The sequence below is a fragment of the Eptatretus burgeri genome, chromosome 6, assembly GCF_056783735.1.
Source record: "Eptatretus burgeri isolate ZD-2024b chromosome 6, Ebu_testis_v1, whole genome shotgun sequence".
NCBI classification, from domain to species: domain Eukaryota; kingdom Metazoa; phylum Chordata; class Myxini; order Myxiniformes; family Myxinidae; genus Eptatretus; species Eptatretus burgeri.
Genome location: NC_140966.1, coordinates 27,062,656 through 27,085,045, shown reverse-complemented (window position 1 = coordinate 27,085,045; position 22,390 = coordinate 27,062,656). Strand labels below are relative to the sequence as shown.

The 22,390-nt window shown below is 45.1% G+C and overlaps 1 protein-coding gene across 7 annotated transcripts in view; it reads left to right on the top strand.

Annotated features, from left to right (window-relative positions):
• The window catches only part of LOC147024432 (receptor-type tyrosine-protein phosphatase delta-like), an 881,646-nt gene that overhangs the window by 688,262 nt on the left and 170,994 nt on the right, over positions 1-22,390 (top strand). For all 7 annotated transcript variants that reach the window (XM_085884376.1, XM_085884379.1, XM_085884375.1 and 4 more), the window contains 3 exons: positions 9,199-9,296; positions 12,415-12,538; positions 18,762-18,937. In XM_085884376.1, the coding sequence (XP_085740502.1) occupies positions 9,199-9,296; positions 12,415-12,538; positions 18,762-18,937 (398 nt within the window). The remainder of the gene's footprint in view (positions 1-9,198; positions 9,297-12,414; positions 12,539-18,761; positions 18,938-22,390) is intronic.

Sequence of the window (22,390 nt, the reverse complement as noted above, 5' to 3'; positions counted from 1 at the left end):
TTACTGACTCACACCTAATTAACCTAACGAAATAAAGTAGGAGGGGCAATGGGCAGCGAGTCGCAGCTAACTTACCTATCCTGCTTAATGTACTACCCCCTTATGGCCTTATCCTCGCCTAAACAATCATTCGTTTTTTTATTTTTATTTTATCACATGAGAGCACTGAGCGAAGTTGCACTCCATCTTCTGGATCATCGCTCTTGCCCAGCACTCTTCCAGTGATCTGGGGAGGGGAAACAAAAGGTTCCACAACAACACAACACTTATACTTTACATTCCTACTCTAAGCCTTAACGACACTATTCACAGGATATTTACACTTGACCGCCTCCCCCAGTGGATGCTAATAGACCCAGCGTTACCTGGGGAGCCAATTTTCAAATTTGCTTGCCCCAGAATTATGCGGACATCATGCCCTTGCTGCACATGTCAAGTTGTGCGGGATCGAGTGGGACTCACACATCTTCACAACACTCACACCATGGTCATCATCACATTTCTAGGTCATGGTCCTCATTTTAATCATGCAGGCTGAATCCTGTCATGGCCGTGGGGTGGGTTACCACAAGATGATGGGGGCATCTCAGGTGCAACCATGCCCACAGGTAAGCTTTAGTCCAACCCGGACGTTTCTCCGCCCCGCTCCCTTTGATTCCCTCCCCCCTGGCAGCCATCAGCTCTAATCCCGTACAACACTCTGGAAGGGGTCTCACTGGCTCCTCTGGCCTTCCTGGGTCGCCAAGGTCCTACCCGCCTTGGTCGCCCAACCAGACCCTCTCCCAGTTGCCTCCCAGACACTGTCACCATTAGCCACCAGGTGGTGAATCTCCCTGAAGGGGGGGGTCGCAATTCACGCTCACCATGAGCTTCAGCAATCCCTGTGGACAAGCACATCATCCCCACCCACAAAACCCACATGACTCCCCCACCCCATCGGCCTTACATGTGACACCTGCATTTCTAACACTTCGCCGACCATGACCTTCCCTGTTACCACACCATGTCCAATAAAAATCAATGTGTGCACCATACATTTCACTTCTTAACTTGAAGCAACTCACACAGCACTTCTCACCCGATCCACGCACCAGCCATTGGACAGCCACTTGTGCCCGCTTTGTTACCAATTACCCACTGTCCCGATTGTCACTCTAAAACCCAGCAGAACTTACAAACCCATGCCAATTTTCCCACAATTCATTTTTTTTTCACCAAAGGAGGGCACTTCGCCACAATCTCAGCAGCCGAGCATGGCCCTATATGCTCAGCCCAATCTAGTCTCCCCGACCCCCGACAGTGATCTCCGGACCCGACCTATGAAAGGGCATCTCGGATAGACCTGGCGGTTCAGCAGGAGGATTCATCCTCTGTAATATTTGGGTAATGCCAATTTCTCCCAGCCCCCCTCCCTGATCCTGAATCTCCGCCTGTCGGATCGTCACCGATGGCCTCTTGGGCACCCGACCCGGCCGCCTCCACGAGGTCAGCCTGGCTGCGCACTCAGCCGCTCGGTGAACGGTGGGTGGATCCTGTAACTCCACTAGCGCTCGGACCTCAGGGTCAGGAAGACCAGCTAAAAATTTCTCGAGTGCCAGTCTGTCCCACGCCTCCACTGTAAGGTCCCGATACGTGATCCTGACTGATTGGTAAATGTCCTGTGCCAGCTCCTGCACTGTCTCACCCGGTTTTAATCTGCGGTGCTGGAGCTGGGCCCGCACCAGATCACAGTTTGCCGCGAACCCAAACCGACGGTTCAACGCCTCGCAAATGTGGGAGCTGGTCAACATCCCCTCCGCGATCACGTTTAACACATCTGCGGCTGGTCCCCGCAACGTTGCCACCAAATTCCCTGTACGTTCCCGCTCATTCCACCCGTTTAGTCGGGAAATGCACTCAAATTGCGTCAGAAAAGCTTCAACGCTCCCTGACCCGTCAAAATTTACCAGGGGGATCACTTTTACGGTGGCCCGCTTCTCAATTTCTCCCTTGTCCGAATCCAGCCCAGGGATCAAACACCCTTGTGGCTGCGTATCCAATTTCGGAGCCCACTGTGGCCAAAGATGTTTTGTGGTGAGGGTCTCATGGGTCAATTTTGCCTCCTGTTCCAAACGTTGAATGGACCGATTCACCTCTTCCTGCAGGATCCTCTGGGCCCGCACAACCTCCTCCAAGGCTCCGTCGCGAGTTTGTAGCTGCTCCTCAACCAACCCGGACACTCTACTTACAAAAGACGGCTCTACCAGGCCTTTATCCAAGACTTCATCTTGGCTCATAATTTTATCTTGTTCGTCCAAACGACCCTCCAATCCTTTTACCTCCTCCGCCAAATTCATCCCTTGCTTCCTCAGCTCTCCCCACTCTTCAACTTGCAGCTGCATACGAGCATCCACACAGGCACGATGACGTTCCAGGCTTTCATCCACTTTATCAACCCGAATGTTCGTTGCATCAATTTTATCTACCAATTTTTTCCGTATATTTTCCCCCTCCAATGTAATTTCTACCTTTGTTTCCTCCAATCTATCCTCGAATTTACTTTGTATTTCTCCCAATTTAACATCCACACACTCCTGCATCTCAGTTTTCATTTTCTCCATCTTTTCCCCCAATTCATCCCTCATTAAATCAATCCGTGCACCCAACTGTACCCCCATTACCCCCAATTGATCTGTCATTTCTGCCCTCTGTGTCACGAATTGATTTGCTATTTGTGCTGTCATGTCCCCTATTAAAAACGTTCCAACATTGTCTGGATCGACATCGCGCCGGTTTCCGGTGCTGCCGGCCCCGTTACGGGCAATGAAGCACGGTCCACGCTCGGAATGGGGGAGGTTCCAACCCTACCCCCGTCTCTCCCCTCTTCCCCCGACTCGCTGCCAGACACGTGGCCTTCCTCCTCAAACATCTGCACATCCGCCATGGTGCAGAAGTCCCGTTTGCCGCCAATTAATTTAAATTTGAAAAATCCCGCCAAAATTTTCCCGCGTTCGCGCGCTTTTCTGTAGTAATTTTATATTCCAATTCGTGGCGAGATTTTAATCTTGGTATATTCTCCCGATACCAAATATAATTTAGAGGGGTTCGAACATCCAACACCCTGACACCAATGTGACGTCCACGGGACTTGAACAGTCCCGCCAATGTAGAATGAGCCGAAACGATGGAGGCGGTTTATTTATTTATAACCCAAACATGGCGGTTCTAATCGCTCAACCGCAAACGGGACGAGGAAGGTGGCACGAGTCGCTTTTCACTGAGTTGATGATGTTTATTTGTTTTTACTATTAACCAGAAATAACAAGACTCGGCAAGAAGAGGGATCCGGGGCGATTCGACGGGATGGTGTGGGATCGGGCATGGGGAAAAACACAGACAATTCCAATGATATTACAGATCTCAAACCCTCTAAGGTGCCAAGCACACACACACACACACACACACACACACACACACACACACACACACACACACACACACACACACAAAACGTAGCTATTTCTGGTGGTCAGGCTGGACCGTGGTGTGGACGCAACTGTCCCTGGATCGGCGTCGGACGAGCTGGCCTTGCTCTCGTCAGGGGGCAGGAGAAACCGTGGTGCTGTCGACCTCCTGGTCTTGGCCCAAGTCTGCTCACAGCTGCCAGGGAACCAGTTCTGGCGCCAAGTTGCAAGCAGGAGAGGGAGGCAGGTCCGCCCGCCGTTCGACCCCGTACTCCGAGTCAGCAGAACCCCAGAGCCAACCAAGGTGAGGCACGAGGCTCAGCAAGGCTCCAAGACACGATGAAGAACACGATCGAATCAGCACAACAACAAGGACGCTCTCCGCGCAACAGCCTCCACACCAAAAAAACAGGATCGTTTTGTCCAGATCTTCTTCCTCTTCCTTTTCGACCCCGAACAGAACCTTTTTATCCTCCCATCCTCGTCACTTCCAATCGAGCCGTTTATTGGCCCACCGACGTCGCCTTCTGCCAATCGTGATCACAGGGCGGAGCCATCCGCTGCACTGTCCTGTGACGTCATGGCCAGTCTCCAGAGAATACCAAAAGAGGTTTACGCAGACACACTTACCCTATCCCGTGTCCCTATCTAATTACGTGACAATTATCATTTCCCCCCTTGAAGAAATGAACATTTACTAGACAACTTATCACCACTGAATTGCTACTTATTACATCGAGATCCTGGCAAACTCGAACAGCATGGCATACCTAATTAAACATCCTAATTACCCTTTGAATGCATACCCCCCCCCTCAAACGTAACAATATATATACATACATATACATACGCTAGCGGGGCATGCTTACACATTGTAAGCACTAATGAACCGTGCGGCCCCATTGTCTAAGGTCGCTCACCTGTATTTGTTTTTTCCATTTATTTATTTTCATATATCTTTTTTCGTTTATTTATATTTTCATTTATGGATGCTTTCCGACTGTTCTGTGATTTTTTTTTCCTGGTGTATCGGCTTCGATGTCTGTCGACACACAAAATTACCGTGCTTCCCCATTGTCTCGGGTCCCTCACCTGCATGTTTGTCTTTTTTTTTCCATTCATTTATATTTTCATTTATGGATGTTGTCCGATGATTGTGTAATTTCTTTTCTGGTGTACCAGCTTCAATGTCCATTGGCATGCAAATTTTCATCTTTCTATGTCACCCAGAAGTCAGTGAGTGAGTCAGTCAGTCAGTGGTTAGAAAGAGCTTTATATATTACATATATTATTGTGGATCCGAGGTTCGAGTTTGACCATAAGGGGAAGCTCCCAAACACCCGGTCCTGGGGCCTCTGAGCACAGATAAGTCCGCACACCGGCGGGTTTCTAAGCAAAAACCATCGCCGATTGGTACCACCAATCCTGCAGAGTTCGCACTACTTCACTTGTTCCCATTTCCGGTGGATTGGCAGCATCACCCGGGGGGGGGGGGAGGGAGCGGTTGGGGGGGGGATCTCGTGCCCTCGATACGTACTTGAGTAAACTTACCATTTCAGATGCAACCGAGTGGAGCTGCTGAGTATGCACTGGCTAATAGGAGCAAAATAGTGGGGCAGAACGTCCTGGCTCACCTGTGTGCAGACTATGCTGGACCAATGGAGGAAAAGGCAGAACGAGCTGGGTACATTTATAGGATAAGCAATTTATTATACAAGTCAAATGCAAATATTTACAAAAAGAACAGTGGAAGACACAGCACAGAGCTAACTGATATTGGGAATTTCTCCAATCTTATTTGCATGAACACGACAGGCGCCATCAGACACACACATCCGAGGAAATTAGAGAGCAAAGAAAGATAGAGAAAGAAAGTACGAGGTGTTGACTACCTCTATGGTACCTGGTGTGGCCGACGGGCCCACCTTTCCCAGTCACTTAGGAGGGGGAGGGGGGGAGAAAACTGGGGATGTCGAAGGTGTGTGTGAGGAGGGTGTAAATGAGGTGCAACAAAATGCAGGTGGGGTGCAGAGAAGGAAAAATGAGGAGAGGTGCACGCATGTCTGCTGGGTTGCTCTTTTAGCTCTTGTGCATCCACAACAGATGAGACAGAAGATAAGAGACAGAACGTGTGAGAGGAAAGCTTAATAATGGCATGTGAGGAGGTCTGTAAATGTAAATGCTAACGGTCTATAATCAGTCTGGCGTTCCGCCCGCTCATCGACCCAGCGCTCAGCTCCAACTACTCCACTCCACCTTCCTCTTCGTGCCACTGATGAAGCCAAAACTTTCCCCTCTTCGCCCAGCACCCAGACCTCAGCAACTTCCTCTCTCAACCACTGCTTGCTCAACCACTCTCAACAAATACAGGTGAGCGACCTTAGACAATGGGGACGCACGGTTCGTTATTGCTTACAATGTGTAAGCATGCCCCGCTTGCGTGTGTGTGTGTGTGTGTGTGTGTGTGTGTGTGTGTGTGTGTGTGTGTGTGTGTGTGTGTGTGTGTGTGTGTGTGTGTGTGTGTGTGTGTGTGTGTGTGTGTGTATGTGTGTGTATATATATATATATATATGTATATATATATATATATATGTATATATATATATATATATATATATATATATATATATATATATATATATATTGGGTATACACCTTGGGGTTTCCTTCCCCTTTGTGTACGTCTGTTATTTGTGGTGCCGAACCCAGCTCTTTCTCGAATGACTGCAATCCAAGGTTTGCTCTTCACGAGTATGAATGATCGTACAGGTCAGCTACCAATGAAATGGCTCTTTGTCAGTTGGAGTCTATGACTTCTAAGTGACATTACAGTTACCACATGAACAGCGTAACATTTTTTAAACCTGTATTTCAGATAAACAGACACAAAGTCAAATGAGGAAGTTCACCATCACTTGCAATGTCCAACTCCGATTCCCACGTTGAGTTGTTTCTACAAAGTGTCCCTGTCCTGCCAGCTGAACTCACACATATTCACCTCATCTGCCAGAGCTGTCAAACAATCAAGTCCTGTCACATCATTCTCACTCATTGTCCTTGCAGCATACGTCAGGGATGTCCACCAATCGCCTCTCGTTGCGTTGTTCTCTCTTGTACGCTGGCCCGTTCAGGATGACTGAAGAGCACAAAGGAATTCTTTCCCGATTTTTGTCCTACGCCCCACAACCTTTTTTGTCCCACGCCCCACTTTGATTTTCAAAAAAATTGTATGCCCCACCCTGATTGGAGACACTACAGTATATACTACATATGTATTCAAAAGGCTTTATTAAAACTTTATTGCAAATTTTATTCAATTGCTACTCACTTCAATAGGAGCCCTGCCCTTGACGCTGGCTGCAGATTTGTTTGATTCGAGGAACCAATTTTGTCAGTTTCAGCCTTAAATCACCTCGTTTCATGATTTCCAGTCGATTTTGCTGAGCTTGCAGCAAATCGGTAACAACACTAAATCCACATTCGACGAAATAAGATGATGGAAAATTTATCAATACTTCCCTTGCCAAAGTAGTTGAATTTGGGTATTTCTTTTCGCTCTCCTCAGACAGCCACATCACGGTTCCTTTGATCTTGAAAAGAGTTTTGAATCCTCATGCCCCACCAAAATATTGCCACGCCCCACCAGCAGGGCGTGCACCCCACCTTGAGAAACACTGCTCTAGACAAAGCCATGACTAATTGAAATATTAGGGTGCGAAAGCAAATGTTGGTGTATTAGCTACTCCTTTAGAGTTTCATTATTTGGAACTGATTTACGGCCTTGAGTAGCTTGGAACCATGATTGTTTCATTAGCCTCTCCTCAGTATTTGTGGATGGAGACTTACATGGAACTGTGGAGGAAATCCATCTTTTTCCTTGTTTATACCTTTGCTTGTCTGATTTCCATTGCATCCCCATGGTTGTCTATCACCATGTTTACTGCCTGGTATGAGCCTATAGATTTATTTGTGTCACTTTAATTAGATCTCACCATCGTCTATGACCGCCTGTGTAAACACAATATCTAATCAAAAAGCCATCTCCGTACTTTTCTTAAAAGATATATATCTGCTTTTCCTTGTGCTGTCTCTCTCTCTCTCTCTCTCTCTCTCTCTCTCTCTCTCTCTCTCTCTCTCTCTCTCTCTCTCTCTCTCTCTCTCTCTCTCTCTCTCTCGCTCTCGCTCTCGCTCTCGCTCTCGCTCTCTGTCTCTGTCTCTGTCTCTGTCTCTGTCTCTGTCTCTGTCTCTGTCTCTGTCTCTGTCTCTGTCTCTGTCTCTGTCTCTGTCTCTGTCTCTGTCTCTGTCTCTGTCTCTGTCTCTGTCTCTGTCTCTGTCTCTGTCTCTGTCTCTGTCTCTCACACTCACACTCACACTCACTCTCACTCTCACTCTCACTCTCACTCTCACTCTCACTCTCACTCTCACTCTCACTCTCACTCTCACTCTCACTCTCACTCTCTCTCTCTCTCTCTCTCTCTCTCTCTCTCTCTCTCTCTCTCTCTCTCTCTCTCTCTCTCTCTCTCTCTCTCTCTCTCTCTCTCTCTCTCTCTCTCTCTCTCTCTCTCTCTCTCTCTCTCTCTCTCTCTCTCTCTCTCTCTCTCTCTCTCTCTCTCTCTCTCTCTCTCTCTCTCTCTCTCTCTCTCTCTCTCTCTCTCTCTCTCTCTCACACACACACACACACACACACACACACACACACACACACACACACACACACACACACACACACACACACACACACACACACACACACACACACACACCTCCCCCCACCCCCTCTCCAACTCTTTCATATCTAGCTCTCTTCTCGTTCTACTTTAATTTTTTCCTTCGCCACCAAAAGTGAAGGAGGTTATGTTTTCACCCCTCTCTATCTGTGTCTGTCTGTCTGTTTGTATGCAGGATATCTCAAAAAGTTGTGGACGGATCTGAATGAAACTTGGTGGACAGGTTGGGTGTGTGACAAGGAAGAATTGATTAGATTTTGTTGAAGATCCGGATCCGACTACGATAATTTTTTATGTGATTCTTCACCATTGAGAGATCGGGCGACAATATAATATAGCACGATATCTCAAAAAGTTGTGGACGAATTCGAACGAAACTTGGTGGACAGGTTGTGTGTGTTGCAAGGAAGAATTGCTTCGATTTTGGTGAAGATCTGAATCCGGATCTGGATACGAGAATTATTTAATTTGTAAAGTGATTGTTCACCATTAAGAGATAGGGCCAAAAACGATATAGTACTGTATAGCATGATATTTCAAAAATGCATTGGGTCCGATATTTTGTCGTGAATCAGGCATTACGTGGCGGAGCAATGCGCTCTACCGAGTGCTCTTCTAGTTGCTTTTGTTTCTTCTTTGCTTGTAAACATTTTTGTCGTCTTAGTATCCTTTCACTCAAAGTACATTTCAGTGTGAAGGAATTCTTTTCAGATGGTGATATTAACTGGGTTGTAAGAACTGATAATGTATGGTAATGACTATATGTGCACACGTTTTTTTTTTTTTTTAATGAATGAACTATTAACTTTATTCACGGATTAACATTCTTTGACTCGATGCACTCGGATTGGCCAGCCACTGCTGTTCAATAATCTATACAATTGTTCAATGCAAAGTTTTGCACAAAAATTCTGTGCATACATGTGTACGAAATGTGAAGCACAACTGTGCAATGTTACTGTTTTATTTATAAGTGTTTGGTTCTGTTTTGTGCAATGACATGCACTCCATGAACATTTGCTCACCAGGAATGATGAACCATCCCCCAATCCCTGTGGAAGAATTGGATGATCACGTGGAAAGGCTGCTTGCTAATGATGGGTTGCGTTTTTCACAGGAATATGAGGTTTGTACAAAAAGGATAATTTCGTGGGAGGGAGGGTGGGGAGGTTGAGAGGTGAAAGGTGTAGTTGAGGTATACGGTAGTTGGTTCAGGGTTATGCTAATTTAGAACCAGAGAATGGTGTTTGCTTTGTATTTATACACATACATTGATTTGTTTATTTTGACATGTGAATGGGATTTGAAAATCTAATTTGGTTACTTAGGGAGTACAAAATGAACCTTCAGAAAACAAGTTGGATCTCTGATATGCCAAAAAGAAAAATCGATTTTGAGTCAACTGGACCTGCACGTGATGGCAGAATAAAAATGGAATTGCAGATTTTATTGCAAGAGTTATGGGTTTCGAGTTGATTGTGGATAACTTGTTCAACAATGAAGAAAGTATCGAACATTGATAAAAAGCAAATATAAAATAGAAGGCCTTCAACATTATTGGAATATCGCACGATAAAGCTGACTCTATGAGTCTATCACTTTGCCATCACAGACAGGTCGGTGGTCTCTCTATTTTCTACCACCTCCTTTTTAGTCTTGCACCCTCTGCTCTCTCTCCATGCTTTTCCCCCCTTAAGTTTCTGCAGGGCACACACAGTCCACCATCAACCCTCTTCTGGTGAAACTTCCAAAATCTAGAATTATTGATAAAGCTCCACTTATTTGTTCCTCCTGTTTTTCCAACCTGTTGAATCAACTTCCACATCCTCTTCAACCTCATTCTTCTCTTCAGGTCTTCAAGACAGCTGTTCATCACCATCTCAAATCATCCCCCATCTAAAACTATGATATTTTCTGCCGCCATTAATCACCCCCCCCACCCCCCACTCCCAATCCACCTGCCGCTCAACCGCAAGCCCACCTCCTTCCAAATTTCCAGTTTTTCCCTCCTAAGAGGTTGCTTCCTTATCATCTTGTCCACCCTATGTGTCCCTCCCTATGCCTCATTCCTCCCCACACCCCTTGTTTGTCCAAGTCTCCCTCTATTTTGTCCTTCCACCCTGCTGTTGGTGTTTCCTCCCCACTCTCTTTACTGTTCCTTTTGTTCTGTTGCCTCCTGATCCGTTCGCTGCTCTCGCTCTTCCGCGAGATTTTACCTGGTAAACAAAAAATATCGGATTCTTTAGATTTAGAATGGATTTGTATTCATGTCTAAAGGAGCAATGTAATCATTACATATAATACTAATCAGGCCTTGTCTTTATTATTGTGGGATTTTCTGGTGACTGCTATCCCAAAGCATGCCCACAATTGATCCATTTCGATGCTTGAAATGTTTATTGGAAAGAAGAGGGATGTTTGTGTTTGAAGTTGCAAGATTTGATTTTATTCTTTTTCTTTTTTTTTTTTACATTGTCTATGGCTCGTGTTATAATTTGTATATATATGTTTACAAGGACATTATGACACATTGGGCACCATTACATCAATCGCAAGGTCCCTAGAAAACAGTATATGGGATTTTTAAATGTGATCCCAGCAAAAAGAGCTTCAACGTGTTTGGATGCAAATTTGAGAAAGGACAAAGTACTTGAAATCATTCTTGCAGAAACTTTTTCAAACTTATTTTGACAACTTAAAAGCTATTTTACACATAATTGTGTTAGTAGAAGGGTTGTCAATGTAAGAACTGTGTAAAAAGTTCAAAACGAAAAAAAAAAGCTAAGTTGCTGGAGCGAGCGGAAATAGAAGGGTAGGTAGGTAGTTGAATCTCTTTGGCATGTAAGAACATACTAATGTTATTTTGTAGTCTATTTACCTGTTATTACCTTCACATTCTGCGAAAGGTTATGTTTTGGTCGGCGTGTATTTATTTATTTATTTATTTATTTATTTGTAATCTTGTGATTCGTATAACTCAAGAAGTATTAAACCGAATTGCATGAAATTTGGTGGGATGATTGGTTATTAGCCAGGAAGCATTCAATTAGATTTTGGGATCGTTCGGGTCAAAGGTCAAGGTCACGAAAAGGTCAAAATCGTCTTTTTACGATAACACGGTCAATTTTTATTCAATTTGCATGCAACTAACGCCAAAATGTTCAGAATTCAATGCATCATCTTGTGATATGCAACATGACACAATGACGCCCATACTCTTGTTACCGTTAGGGGTCAAAGGTCAGGGGGGTCACAACCTTGAAAACGAGATTACCTTCTCTTGTTGAAACGTTGTATTCACCGAGCTTGCGAGTGAAGACTCGCCAAAACAACGTGAGTTGATTGTTGTTTAGTCCGTAGCCCCCGAAAGTCGGGGGGGGGGTCATGACATTATAGATATGTGGTTTGTGTCATAAGACCATTCATATGAAACCAGTTCCCCACACTCATACCAAGAACAAAAAAAGTAGTGGCGGCGAAGGTATGCACTCTATGAGTGCCCGTTATAGTTACGTCTGCTTTTGCATCAAAAATAAAATTTCGTGCCGATACAAATATAATCCCAGTCTTGCTCGATTTAAGGCACATTCCTGCTCATTTGCACACTTTTTTCACAAAAGATATTCTTCATGTATTTGTGCTTTCTCCTCCTTGTCATGCATCTTTGGCTCTCTTTTCTCCAGATCATTTGTCTGCTTTTTCTTTGCTAGGTAAAGCTGAATTAGGCAGGATCTTAATATGGGGAGGGAACACCGATTAACTGAGCCAAAAGTCCTATTTTTAATCAATTCACCAGATATTTTCTCTTCTCCACCACCTCTCATCCCTCCCCCCTCCCTCCCTCCCTCCCCCCCCCCACCCACATTTGCTTGCAACAAGTTAAAAAGCAAGGCTCTGAGCCGTTACAAATGGACTTTGATTAAATGAGTTTGGTAATTATGGTGTGATGAGTGGGATTTTAATTAGTTATTAAATTCAGGTGACACCTGAGGATTTGGAAACAGGTGTCGTTTTGATGTTTCAAAAGTGAGGTTTTGCATTCAGAGCAATAAATGATGAGGTCGCAGCCAGTTTAAATAATGATAAGGTGGAACGATTAGTTGGTAGATTTGGCTTCGCGTGGAATTGCATTAAGTGCTGTTTATCAAAGCAATCAGTAGTACCTTTCAACCGAAAGTTCTTCAGCCTTGGGCAGGTCATTCTTCTTAAACACAGTATGGCTCATGGTGTTATGTTTCCCACAGTCTATCGACCCAGGGCAGCAGTTCACGTGGGAGCACTCCAATATGGACGTCAACAAGGCCAAGAACCGCTATGCCAATGTCGTCGCATATGACCACTCACGCGTTCCCCTGTCCATTATTGAAGGTAGATTGCACAGGTACATTCAGTGCCCTATAGATCTCCAAGAAAAGCTTCACAGATACTGTTAAAAGCAATTCTTCTTTGATTTGTAATATATATGGAATGGGATCTACATCTCAGAAAAGTATACTACCTGTGCAAAACATGTTATAATCCATTCTTTTTTTTAAATAATAAACCCATTTGTTTTAGGGGTTTTTTCAATACATACAGTATGTCTGAGCTCATGGAGGAACTAAATGATAAAGTGCATCATCGTTACAGAAGGAGGAATATCACAAAAATGAATTGTGGAATTATGGTTATAATCTGCATTAAGAAGGGGAAAAGGTTAAGATGTGTTTGACTTTGATTGATATGTTGTAGTTGATACAGAAAAGGAACTTGGGCACAGGAGGAGGCCATTTGGTCCATCATGCCTGCACTGCACCTACCCCAGAAACCATCACCCATCCACTCACAAGCTACCTACAAGTCTTGCCAATTTACCCATACTCCTCCATCTCCAATGCATCTAATTACCGATGCAATTCCAATTTCAACCTATCTATCCCCTCTACTGTCACTACATTTCCAGGGAGACCATTCCATGCATTAACTACTCTTTGACTGAAAGACACCTGCCTGAATACTGTCATAACTCTAATCTTCTTTACCCAAGCACTGTCCACTTTGTTCAAAAAAAAAAACTCCACTGCATCGGTCTTGTCCACACACTTAATTTCTTAAATATCTCTATCAGATCCCCTCGTATTTGTAGTAGCAAGCTGACTCGGCAGCTCCAACTCTGTGACAGGACTCAGTTCAGGCGCTTTCTTGTCCCTTGAAGGTTGTTTGACCAATTCTTCTTCTTGCGTATGACAAATAATACAGTGCACAGATTTAAGTTTAAGTCCGATAGCCTAGCGCAGCACTGCATGTTGTTCAGTGGAGTGCCCTAAATCCTTCATCAAATTTTCAAAGGTGAAATTCATTCACAATGTGATGAATAATCTGATCTTGATGACCACAGTCACATGCTGGGATGTCTTTGAAATTCCATTTATGGAGGTGGTGTGATGTCCTTACATGGAGAGTACCATTGAGTGTAAACCTCTGTTGCTGGGAGAGGTTGAAACCTGGAGGCTCTTCTGTCAGATCACTCACCAGGTCATTGTTAGCAATGTTGTTGTCTGTCCAGAGATTGTGCCACTTGTCCTTTGTGTCCAAACCTGAATCATTAAAAACATTTGCAGAGCCCCAGAAAGGTTTGCGTGACTTGACTCTTGAGTCACATATTTGGTCGATTCTGTGGGTTTTCATGGATTGCAAGCTCAAGGTTGGCTTTGATGCGATCAAACTTTCTCAGCATCTTTGCCTTCTGGGACACACTAGGGGTTGGGAAGTGATACAGGACTGGGAGCCACTACACGCGTGTTGATTTCAATGTACCGCTGATTATCCACATCAGTATTTTTGGGACAACGTCCAAGTGTTTTGTGTGTCTGGTCTCTACCCAAACAGGAGAACAGTATTCTGCTGCAGAGTACACAAGAGCAAGGCTGGCAGTGTGAAGAGTGCACTCAGTTGATACCCAGCTGGTGCCTGGTAGTTTCCAGATGATATTTACCCCTGGTGTTGATCTTTTCTGTGACCTCTTTTAGGTGTTCGCGGAACTCGAGGCTGCGATCAAGGGTGACTCCAATGTACTTAGGGAACAGTTGGTTCTTGATTGCTTTGCCACAAAAGGAAACCTGGAGTTTGCTGTGAGCCAGTCGGTTGCTGAGATGGACAGCGATAACTGTAGTCTTCGTTTGGTTTGGGTGGAGGTGCCAGTAGATGAAGTATTGCTCTGTTACCTTTAAATCCTGGGTCAGAGTGCTGTTGATTTGTTCATGGTTGATTGCTTGGGTAGCAAGGGAAAGATCATTTGCATGGGAAAACTTTCTGGAGGTGGTTCAGGAATGTTGTACATCTGTTGAAGAGGATTGGAGCTGAAACAAACCCTTGTGGAAGACCATCATTCAGAGTCCTTATGGAGCTTGTTTAGTTACCAAGTGAAACTCTATATCTTCGATTGCTAAGCAGAGAAGAAAGGACATTCATTGTGACTTGGTACTGGAAAAACCTAGCACCTTTCAGCAGAAGACCCATGTCACCATAGCATATCATGCGCGAATGAAAGGTCAATGCAACAGCTGTCTTGAGTGTGCATTGGTAGCCAGCCTCAATGTGGGGGGTAAGTGCAAGTAATTGGGCAACACAGCTCTGACCAGGTCTGAAGCAAGCTTGTTTGGGAAGGTTGGGCTCTACCAGAGGAGATAGCCTGGCCATAAGGACATGCTCAAACAACTTGTTTGTCGTACATAGCAGAGACATGGGTCGATAGCTGTATGTGTTACCAGCAGGTTTCCCTGACTTAAGGATGGCAATGACTTTAGTCTCTCTCCAGGTTGATGGTATTGGCTTCAGTTGCATGGATGTTCGTGAAAAGAGAAGCCAACCAATCAGTTCTCACGTTCTGAAAGGATTCAGAATAGATGCCATCAATTACTGCTGCTTTCCTTTGCTTTGGTGGAGGATAGGCCAGGGTCAATGGCATCCCTAGTATAGGAGGAAGAAAGCAGGGATCGAGAAGATGATGAAATGGCCTTGGAGAGTTCCTTATGGACTTCACGGCAAGCCTTCTTTGTTGAGGCCACTTTAGACTTGAAGAGCGGCCTCGAAGCAATAACATTAGCCGATACTTTGGGAGGTTGATGTTGGGCAGGTGAGGCAGCTCCACATAAACCTCCCAAAGTATCTGCTCATATTGTTGCTTCCCGGTTGCTCCTAAACTCTAAGGTTTGACCAACGATGCTACCTTATTTGTCACTCTGCAACCATGATTGGCCTTCGTGGCCTTTATGATGTCGAACAGATCCGATTCATCTATTAAATGGTCAAAACGGTTCATGGACAGTGCAGCCGAAGCCCTCGTGCATTTTTCCTGGTGTGATCCTCCCTCTAGTGCTGAATTGTGCACTAGTGCCGTGCATTTGACTAACACAGGTTTTATATGGTGCGATGCAAGATGGTGGCCAACCACTCCGAAGCACTATTGCCTGGTTTCATGTGGGACATGCCGGCCATGCTCCTCCCACACATGGCAGACCATAACGTGGGAAGTGACATAGCTCTGTGCTCTGATGCATGAAATCCACATGCCAGCGCATGGACCAAGACAGCTTCCACTTCTCCGCCGCCATGTCCTGCAGCTCGGTCACGGTGTAAGGTTGCACAACATGTTCCACTGCAATGTTCCTGAGGCCCAACTCTCAATCCCACACTCAGGCCTGCTCTTAGTGCTCAACAACAAGCATGTATGAACTCCTCACCTCCATCTTTCTTTGAGGAAACAAAAATTAGTTACTGTTTGAATCATAGGGTCAAGGTAGTCACTGCGTTTAATTTGTGAGTATTGGAGCATCCGACTTGATAATGGAAGGGCATGATGGCCATGGGGGACATTTTCTTGACTGAGCAATAAGTTATGCACAACTGGTGTGAGTCAACAAACGCATCGGACAATGCTGATGATCACCTGTAGGTATTTTGTAGCCACATTGTTCCTCAACCTGGGCTCCTGTAGCCATAAGATTGATTTGGCAGCTCAATCTGAATGGGAATTAATTGTTTGTGTTTGGCAATTAATTCTGATTTTGAATTGGTCAGAATTTTTGCAGGATAAATAATTTTATTTTGATTTTTCCTCTTCGGTGAGGGAGATTTCACGAAGTACTGTCTTCAAAATCACAACAGCTTGGGTTCCAGTTTAGTATCCTCACCATGAGACCACCATGAGGTAGGTGACTTATCAATGAAAGAGACAAGCCAGCTTGTGTCACGATATATCAGGAGATATATGCCTCAAGATAATCTCCTTTTGTTGTACAAATAAATATGGCAGTGGTACACAATGTCCTTTTGCCAAGGAGCAGTACTATCACTGCAAATAAACATGTTTTTTTTTATCCTGGCCTACAAGTCTCCAGATATCATCATTTGATCATGTGCTCCAAGAAACATAGCTGACAAATGTCCATCACATCTTCCTTAATCTGCTTTGAACGAATGTGAGGTTGTGTGTATATTAATACAGTATTACAGGAAAAAAAATTGCGCACTTTTTTTGATGAAATATCTCAACATGGAAAAGGCCATAACTGGAAGTGCCTGCTGTCCATATAACATACTTATACTTGTAAAGAAAATTGTTAATCTGTGAACACAGCACACATACAGTGCCTTCAGAAATTATTCACACCTTTCGACTTTTGTTACATTTTGTTGTTACAGCCTTAACTTAAAATGGATTAAAAACATTTTTAATGTCACCGATCGACACAAAATACCCCACAATGACAAAGTGAAAACGTGTTTTTCGAAATTTTTACGAATAAATTAAAAATGGAAAGCTGAAATATCTTGCATCAATAAGTATTCAATCCCCCTGAGTCAATACTTTGTAGATGCCTTTGGCAGCGATTACAGCTTCGAGTCTTCTTGGGTATGTATGTATCAGCTTTGCACATCTGGATTTGGGGATTTTCTCCCATTCTTCCTTGCAGATTTGCTCAAGCTCTGCCAAGTTGGATGGGGGGCGTTGGTGAACAGCGATGTTGAAGTCTTTCGTCAGATTCTTAATGGGATTCAAGTCTGCACTTTGGCTGGGCCACTCAAGGGCTTTCATGTTCTTGGTCTGAAGCCATTCCCTTGTTGCTTTGGCTGTATACTTTGGCTCATTGTCCTTTTGGAAAGGAAATCTTCACCACAGTCAAAGATCGTTTGTGCTCTGAAGCAGGTTCTCCTCAATGATTTGCCTGTATTTGGCTCCATTCATTGTTCCCCCAATCCTTACAAGTTTCCCAGTCCCTGCCACTGAAAAGCATCCTCATAGCACCATGCTTCATGGGAGGGATGGTGTTTGATGGGTGATGAGCTGTGCTCGGTTTCCACCAGACATAGCTCTTTGCATTCAGGCCAAAGAGTTCAATTTTCATCTCACCAAACCACAGAATCTTATACCTCAAGCTCTCAGTCTTTCACGTGCACTTTTTGTGAACTCCAGACGTCCTGTCATGTTCTTTTTTCTCAGGAGTGGCTTCTGTCTGGCTACTCTCCCATTAAGCCTAGATTTGTGAAGTGCTGCAGAGATTATTGTCCTTCTGGATGGTTCTCCCATCTCAGCCAAGGAACTCTGGATTTCTGTCAGAGTGTTCATTGGGTTCTTGGTCACCTACCTGACCAAGGCCCTTCTTGTTCAGTTGCTCAGTTTGGTCGGACGTCCAGCTCTAAAAAGGAGTCTGGGTAGTTCCACGTTCTTTCCATTTCGGAAGGATGGAGCTCAATGTGCTCTTGGGAACTTTCACCACTCTAGAAATTGTTTTATACCCTTCCCCAGATCTATGCCTCCTCAAAATTCTATCTCGGAGTTCTACGGATAGTTCCTTGGATTTCATGGTGGAGTTTCTGCTCTTACATGCACTGTCAACTGTGGAACCTTGTATAGAAAGGTGTGTTTCTTTCAAAATCATGTCCAATCAATTAAATTGGCCACAGGTTGACTCCAATCAACTTGTAGAGACATCTCAAGGGTGATCAAAGGAAATTGGATGCACCTGAACTCAATTTGGAGTGTCATCGCAAAGCGGTTGAATACTTATTGACACAAAACATTTCATCTTTTCATTTTTACGTTATTTATAAAAAAAAAATCCCAAAACATGTTTTCACTTTGTCATTGTGGGGTATTTTGTGCAGCTCGCTGACAATTTCCTTTTTAATTTTATCCATTTTAAATTTCAGGCTGCAACAACAAAATGTGACAAAAGTTAATGGTGTGAATACTTTCTGAAATCATTGTATATATCTATTGGTACAAAACTTTTGAAACTGCAATCATTTATATGTATTACCTTACAAATTCTTCACAGTCTCCGATATAGGAGAAATGTTTCAAAGTTTGAATATACATAGAAAGTTGTAGTTTGAGTTCATCATAATGTATCGACAATTGTGCAAGTGATTTGTCAACTATAAAGAATCTTGAGGATACGAACTCGCCATGATTTTAATTTTTTTCACTGATGGAAAGGCATTTTTAAAGGAGCTCTGCAAGCAACTTGCTCCTCTGGTTTGCCTATCTCAGGAGGATATTACTCCGATATGATCAAAGTCCTGATGTGCCTTGTTCCATTTTTTGCAGGAGTCCCGAGCAGCGATTACATCAATGCCAACTACATGGACGGCTATCGTCGACAGAATGCATACATTGCAACGCAAGGCCCAATGCCTGAAACATTTGCAGATTTTTGGCGCATGGTCTGGGAGCAGAGAAGTGCCACAATTGTTACGATGACCCGACTTGAAGAGAGAGGGCGGGTCAGAATGGGATGTGGGAGGGATTGAGTGCTTCATTACTGCATATACATTAATGCACATTTGTCAACATATGACATACTGTAAGGCTCATATTCTTATTTGTGATGGGCCTTTTCTGTTTCTCTTGACGTGCTACTCCTGATGTGGTGGGGTTCCAACTTGGTTTGTTGAGCAGTGAAGATGCTGTAATTTCATGTACTCGTGGGCCCATTTGGCCATGGGACCAAATTTTTGTTTGTCTTCATGGCCTTGTCACATACCTGCCTGCTGTATTGCTTGAGCATGAGCTTGCCTTTCACCAAGCCCAGATGTGCTTGGGCCAAGGTGGGATGGGGTGGTGGAAGCTGGAATTATATGTTCGTTATTATAATTGCCAAATAATACGACTTATTATTCTTGTTAATATAATTAAGATTAATTAATACAGGGTTTGCTACAATGCTATCGTTATTTTTTGTTATTTGTTTTGTAATTAGAATGTCATGCCGTGAAAGGACCTGTTAAGGGTCAGGTCAGGTCAGATATGGGAGCATGCGCCAGAGCACCATGTCACTGTGTCCACTTTCTGCCGGTACTCCAGGGGCCTCCGTATGGCCATCCCCCAGACAGATCCTGGCCCATCCCCATCTTCTTGAGATGCTGATCAACCTGCTGCAACCACGAGGTATGTGGTTGGCCCATTGGCCTCCTCCACTCATGAGGCTCCCTCGCTGAGAGAATCTGGTGAGCAAGATCAGCATCAGGCAAGTGAGACACATGTTCATACAGCCACAGCTGATGTTCACGGACTATGCAGGTAACAAATCTCATTTCAGTCTCTCTCAGCAACCGCTCGTTGGACTGAAAGTCCAACCAGTGATAGCCAATGATTCTCCGAAGAAACCTGGTACCAAAGTAATTAAGTCTCCATCTCAGATCCCTGGTCAAAGTCCAAGTCTCACATCCATATAGCAAGACTGGAAGCACCAAGGACCTGAAGACAGACTTTCGTCCTCCCACACAGGTACTGGCAGCGTCACACCCCCATGATCCAGTGAATCCATGACTCCCCAGGCCTGACCCAGACATCTCTTGACCTCTGACTCACAGCCAGCAGAAACATGAATATCACTGCCAAGGTAAGTGAATCTCTCCACGACTTCAACATCCTCACCACAAACAGGCACAGCCAATGCAGCAGCATCCAAGATGTCATTGAAAGCTTGGATCTTAGTTTTGACCGAGGAAACCCGTAATCCCAGTGGCTCTGACTCCTCATTCAGCACCTCGAGGGCCCCCAAAAGGATATCTCGTGTCTCCACAAAGATGACTGCATCATCTGTGAAATCAAGGTCAGAGATCTTGACATTCCCAAACGATGCACCGCAGCTTGATCTCTCCGACATCCTCTCCAGATCCAGTCCATGCAAGTGCTGAAAAGTGTGGGGGCCAGTACACACCCCTGATGAACTCCAGCAACAACTGGAAATACGTCAGAGATGGTATCAACACATCTTACAGCACTCTCAATACCAGAGTATAGTTCGGACATCAGATCGATCAGTTTTGGTGGTACCCCACGAAGACCAAGAATCCTCCAGAGGGCATCTCGTTTCACTGAATCAAACGCTTTGCAGAGATCCACATAGGCTGCAAGCAGCCCCTGCCAAAACTCAGCTGTGTTCGGTGAGGACTCGAAGAGCAAGGATACGGTCAATCATTGACCTCTTTGGTGTAAAGCCTGACTGCTCTGGACGCTGGTGCTCAAGCAGATGGTGGCGAACCCTCTCAAGAATAATCATAGCAAAGACCTTGCCCGGCACTGAGAGCAGTGTCACCCCTCAGTCGTTGTTGCAGTCTTGGCGAACACCCTTCCCTTTCCAGAGAGGGACAACAAGGCCCCTCTTCCAGTCAGTTTGGATGATGCCTGTGTTCCAGGCAGAGCACAAAAATGCATGCAACGACACGAGTGCAGCATTTCCACCAGCCTTGAGAAGTTCAGCGTGGATGCCACAGATCCCACGAGCTTTACCCCATTTCAAATGGTTCACCTCAGCCTGTGTTTCCACAAATGAAGGTGGACCACAGTTGATTTGAGAGTCAGCAATAGGGATTGCAACACCCCTGACATCCAACTGGACAGCTGGTTGATCAGCCTGGTACAGGCTCTCAAAGTAACCGGCCCAGCGGGCCTTCACTTCAGACTCCTCTGTCGAGAGCCCATCACCCTTCTGCTCTAACTGCATTACACCGAGGGACAATGCACAAATTCCCCTGGAAGCAGGATCAGAATCACTTGACCACAGGTGATGTTCTACCCCCTCACACATTCCTCGCACATGGACCTACTTGTCCACTCTTCGTGCAAGTAAAGTTTTTCGCCTCAGCTCCCTGAACAGCTCAGCTCTTCCATTCAGCCTGGCCCTGCAACTCTGGGCAATGGTATCCAGTGTCCCTTGAGACACAAAATTCTTCTTTGCCCTCCAGTGAGTTCCAAGACATCTTCTGGCAACATCAAGGATGCTGATCATGAAGGCACTCCACAACTCTGCAGGATCCCCAAAAGCACCCAGACCCCCCAACTCTCTCCTCAGCCTGTTCGCAAACTCCTCAGCTACCCTCTCATCCTTGAGCTTGCCAACATCCTGCCTCGGCTGGGATGGTACCATTCTCCTGGATTAAAGCTGAAACTTAAGAGTTGCTGCAGCAAGCTGGTGATCAGTATTGAGGAACTGAGCACTCCGGTAGACCCTGCAGTTCTGGATAATCCTCCAGTGACCATCAATGAGCACATGGTCAACTCCTTTGCCACACCACCAGCGTTGGAAGTCCAGCGATGAGCTTGTGGGTGCTGAAACCATGAACCAGCCACCCGAAGTCCATGACTTCTTGCAAAGTCAAGGAACTTAATGTGATTCTGGTTCACAGTTCCAGACCCATGGGGAACAACACACGTCTCCACCATCCCTATCAGTTCCAGTCAATGCATTGAAATCCCCCAAGACGAGAAGAGTATCTTGCCTGGGGCACTGATCAACCACAGACTCAAGCGTGGCATAGAATGCTTCCTTCACAGTGAGATCACTCGCCTCAGTCGGAGCATAAACAGAGACCAGGGAAATGACACCCAATGACCAGGGAAATGACACCCAATGACCAGGGAAATGACACCCAATGACCAGGGAAACGAATCCTTCATCTCATAACATGCTCGTTGACCGTTCTCAGTTCAAGTTTCATTGAGTCAGTTTATTGGACACAGATACAGCAACTCTTTGGGCATGGTAACCATCAGAGCGACCAGACCAATTGCAGGTGAAACCACCCACCATGATCTCACCACAATCTGGTCTCCAAACCTCAGAGAGTGCTGCAATACCGAAGTCCAAACGCTTGAGCTCAGATGATAACAGAGACAGGTGATCATCCTCTCTTCAGGATAGGACATTCCAGGCACCCAACTGGAGGGACTGC